Consider the following 4087-nt stretch of genomic DNA (forward strand, 5'->3'; position numbering starts at 1 on the left):
AGCAGCAGCAGCAGCGCCAGTCGCCTGCAGCTGGAGGACACACGCATACTGGAGGAATGTTTTCGCATGATGGATGTCGGCGTGGCCGGCTACATCACGCCGGAGGACATGAAGGAGTTTTTCATGTGCGTCGATGGTGTGTCCGCATCACCGTGCAGCGACTTTCTGCGGTTGGGGAAGGACGAGCTGTGCAACTGTGACCGCTTCGTGGCCCTTACACTGGCGGCACTACGCAGCAGCAGCAGAGGCTCACGTACGCTGGGAGAGTGGGTCGACCACTACTGGCTGCTGCAATACCGAAAAATCTTTATGGGCACAGCCGCGTTGATGAATTGGGATGCGGAGCTGACGACAATACCCCCGGAGCCGACGCACGGCTTCGATTCCTTTGAGCTCGCCACGCTGCTGTTCGCGCTTACGGAGGCAGGTCTGCGCCTTGTGAACGCTGTGGAGGTTGAGCAGTGGGTGCGCTCAGGGCAGCACCGGCGCGGCTGCGCCATCACAATGGAGCAGCTGGCCACACTCCTCGATACATTGTCGAAGGCGGTGCCCTTCTCAGAGACGTGGCTCGCCCTGCTTCAGCACAGAAGCAGTAGCAAGCAGAAGGTACTTGAGATTATCAACACTTACAGTGCTGTGGCGGATGCCACGGTGGTGGAAGAACTCCGGGAGCACATCATGCAGCTGAAGAGAGACACAATGGCGGGAGGACGCTGTGCGAACTGCAGTCGTCTGGAAGAAGTGTTGCAGCAGCAGGCCGTGCGCCTTGCAGATATGGAGGCGGCGAGGGAAAGTTCGGAGGTCAATCTGGGGCACTTAGAACGCCGATTTGAGGAGCGGGCGGAGGCCTTTGCGCAGCTGCAGCAGGACTATTGGCACGTGCAGATGCTGCTAGAGGATGCTCAACTCCACGAGGTGGAACTTGCAGAGGCGCTAGAGAACGCGAAGGGGCAACTGCCGATGCATCCGCGCGGCGGTGGTACGTTAGCGCTTAACACTTTCGCCGCAGCTCCCCCTGGGGCTGTTGCTGGCGATGGCGTGCCATCGCTGTTGCAGCTGATGCCGTGCGGGCGTCTTGCCCAGCATATGCGCGACAGCATGCCGATCGCCGATTCGCCCATCTTAAGCACCATCGGGGCCGTTGCGTACGCGATACCGCCGGAGCTGTCGCAGCCGTCCGAGTGGTGTGTCGATGTGTTCTGGTGCGACGCGACACGCGACGGGCGAAACAAAATCGAAAGACTCGTCTGCCGTGACAGCGACGGACGTCGTAGTTGTGCATTTCTTTTGAAGAACAGTGAGCTACAGGTTGTTGTAGCGGATTATAATAACAGCAGCAGCAGCAGTTGTGGTGGTGGTGGTCATTCGTTTCGGCTCACGCCACGGCGTTGGTACCGCCTCCATTGTGCACTCGACTGGCGGGCCAAGATGTTCGATGTGACGGTGACAGAGGTAGGCCACGGCGGTTCGGCCGCTGCTGCACTGAAGAGTACGAAGATGACGGCAACCAGGGCGTCATGGGGGCCGATTGCAATGATTGACGCGCAGACCAGTGGCATCGCTGTTGTTGACATTTTCCCGCGGACAGAGCTGCTGATGAGTTACTGTAACTTTTTCCTCCGCTACACGAGCTAATGGTGAGGAGGCGGGTGAGTGAGTGAGTAAGTGCCGGAGAGAGAGAGAGAGAGAGTGTGTGTGTGTGTGTGCGTGGGAAGAGGACGGGGGTGGGTGAGCGGGTACCGAGTTGTATCAGTATTTCTTTAGTTTTTTTTTTTTGCACCTGCTGTGCACAGTTGCCTCTGTATGGGATTGTTGACGGCGTTGCTGCCATTGTTATTGCTATTATTATTAATATGGCGTGCATTCCTCTATCTCTATCTCGGTTGTCTCGTATCTCTCACTGATCACATTAAGGGTTGAGAGGGGAGTGTGCACCTGTTGGTATCATCAACAGCAACAGCAAGGTAGAGAAAAGGAAAGGAAGGAGGAGGGAAAACAAAAGGGCAAGCGGCGGCTTTGTGCTACGCTCTACTTCTCTTCGTTTGATACCCTCTCTGTTCTTTCTTCTCAATTGGCGTGCATACACGCACACATATTCATTCTCATACCTCCCTGCGTATATATACATATATATATACACACATATAAACCCATACTTTCACCCGACAGCGTCTGTGCCGCACAGCTCTCCTTTTAGCTGCGGCAACGTCACGATACAAAACGCCACGCAATTCTTCTCACTGACGTTGAACATCGATAACGTGCACGTACGTAGAGGCACAGAGAAAAAGTGTCCATTATATTCATATTGCCGGGCGCTGAATAGGGCGGAGGAAAAAATCGGACAAGATGGGCATGGAACACTACCAAATCATCAAGCAGCTGGGTGGCACGACGGGCACGTTCCTGGCTGTGGACAAGCAGGATGGGACGCGGAGGGTAGTAATCAAGCGCCTGGTTGACGGGACGCAAGGCATGGAGGAGCTCAACGTGTCGCTGCGGGTACGGCACCCTAACATTATCCCCTTTCTGGAGTCCTTCGTGCATGACGGTGGGTTGTACGTTGTGCTGGCGTATGCGGAGGGTGGTGACCTCGAGGCGCACCTTGAATGCCTGGCGCGGGAGAAGCGGCCGCTGCCGCACTCGCTGATGCTGCGCTGGTTCAAGCAGCTCATCGAGGCGCTACAGTGCTGCCATGAGCAGAAAATCATGCACCGCGACGTGAAGCCAGGCAATGTGTTCCTCAACGCTGGTGCGACGGAGCTGTACCTTGGCGACTTTGGTTCCGCCAAGGCGCTCCTCCGCACGGTCTCGCTGACGTCAACTTTTGTTGGCACGCCCATTTGGATCTCGCCGGAGCTCCTGACGGGCACACCATACAGCTTCCCATCCGATGTCTGGTCGCTCGGTTGTGTTTTCTATGAGATTGCGGCGCTACGGCGTCCCTTCTGTCCAAGTAGCTTTGCGAACCTCGTGCAGCAAATCACGTCTGGTGACTTCGCCCCGCTCCCGCCAAGTGTGCCGGAGGATGTGCGCGCCATTATCACGTCCATGCTGCAGGTGGACCCGAAAAAGCGGTGTGGCTTGACAAAGGTGTTGGAAATGACGGAGCAGGCGATCACCGCACGGAGCAGCCCCTCCGCTGCGAGGGTGGCGGGGGACAAAGGCCCTCCGCCGCACTTGCCCAAGCGAGCACTGGACGCGGCCCTCGTAAAGGTTCAGCAGCAATCGCCGCAGCAACCGCAACGCCCGCCTTCTGCAGCAGAGGCTTCCCCAGAAGAAGAGAAAGCGAAGGAAGCGGGGGCGGAAAAAGATGCCCAGCAGTTCTCCGAGTGGGCGCGCGCGCGTAATCACGATTTGGGCGTCATTGAGCGCTACCTCCGAAAGTTCCGCCAGTCGGATGAGCGGGTGTTGGCGGCCACTGCCTCGACGCTGGAGGAGTTGCAGCGTCGGCAGGAACGGCGCCAATCAGGGGCGTCACCGCAGCGCGTGGCGACGCCACCGCCGGTAACGCAGCAAATCGATTCGCGGCTAAAGCCAGGTATTGTATGCGAGGTGCGGATGGAGGCAGTGCCGATACTTCACCCACCCCAACAACAACAACCACTACTACAGCAGCAAGCGGCAAAACCGATTGTCAACCAACGGCGCTGCATCATCAGCACAAAAATCGCCCACGGCAAAAACGATCAAGACAGCGGCCCTCCAAACAGAAATGCGTCACCATTAGCTCGCCTGCCTTCGTCCGGGCAACACTTGAATGGGCAGAACCCACTAGCGTTTAGGCGGCTGAAGAGCACCCCGTCCGCTTTCCGCCAGGGTTCGCCCCTGGGACCGGGACCGGGACAAGAAGAAGAACGGCAGCTGCTTCGCGAAAAGAGGGAGCAAGAACGCGCCAAGATGATCGAAATGATTCGAGAGCAAAAAGCGAAGGCGATACAACAGCGCAAGGCAAATGGCAAAAAGGAACCCAAAGACGCGGTCGCAGTGGAGATTGTGCTGCCCGACAATTTACGTTATGTAGACGGCGCCCCCTGACGGAACAAATGTTAGCAGGGCAGCGAGGACGCCAAGCCCGCCCGCCCCC

General features: G+C 57.5%; 2 protein-coding genes across 2 annotated transcripts; both read left to right on the top strand.

Moving 5' to 3' along the window:
* Window positions 1-66: 66 nt before the first annotated feature.
* On the top strand, window positions 67-1635 carry DQ04_09131030 (hypothetical protein; the record flags this gene model as incomplete). Its single annotated transcript, XM_009315822.1, has 1 exon — window positions 67-1635. The coding sequence occupies one exon, from the start codon at window positions 67-69 to the stop codon at window positions 1633-1635; it is 1569 nt and encodes a 522-aa protein (XP_009314097.1).
* Window positions 1636-2349: 714 nt separating this feature from the next.
* Window positions 2350-4038, top strand: DQ04_09131040 (putative serine/threonine protein kinase; the record flags this gene model as incomplete). Its single annotated transcript, XM_009315823.1, has 1 exon — window positions 2350-4038. The coding sequence occupies one exon, from the start codon at window positions 2350-2352 to the stop codon at window positions 4036-4038; it is 1689 nt and encodes a 562-aa protein (XP_009314098.1).
* Between the last annotated feature and the right edge of the window lie 49 nt (window positions 4039-4087).

The sequence above is a fragment of the Trypanosoma grayi genome (genome assembly GCF_000691245.1).
Source record: "Trypanosoma grayi strain ANR4 Tgr_913_V1, whole genome shotgun sequence".
In the NCBI taxonomy this organism is placed as follows: Eukaryota; Euglenozoa; class Kinetoplastea; order Trypanosomatida; family Trypanosomatidae; genus Trypanosoma; species Trypanosoma grayi.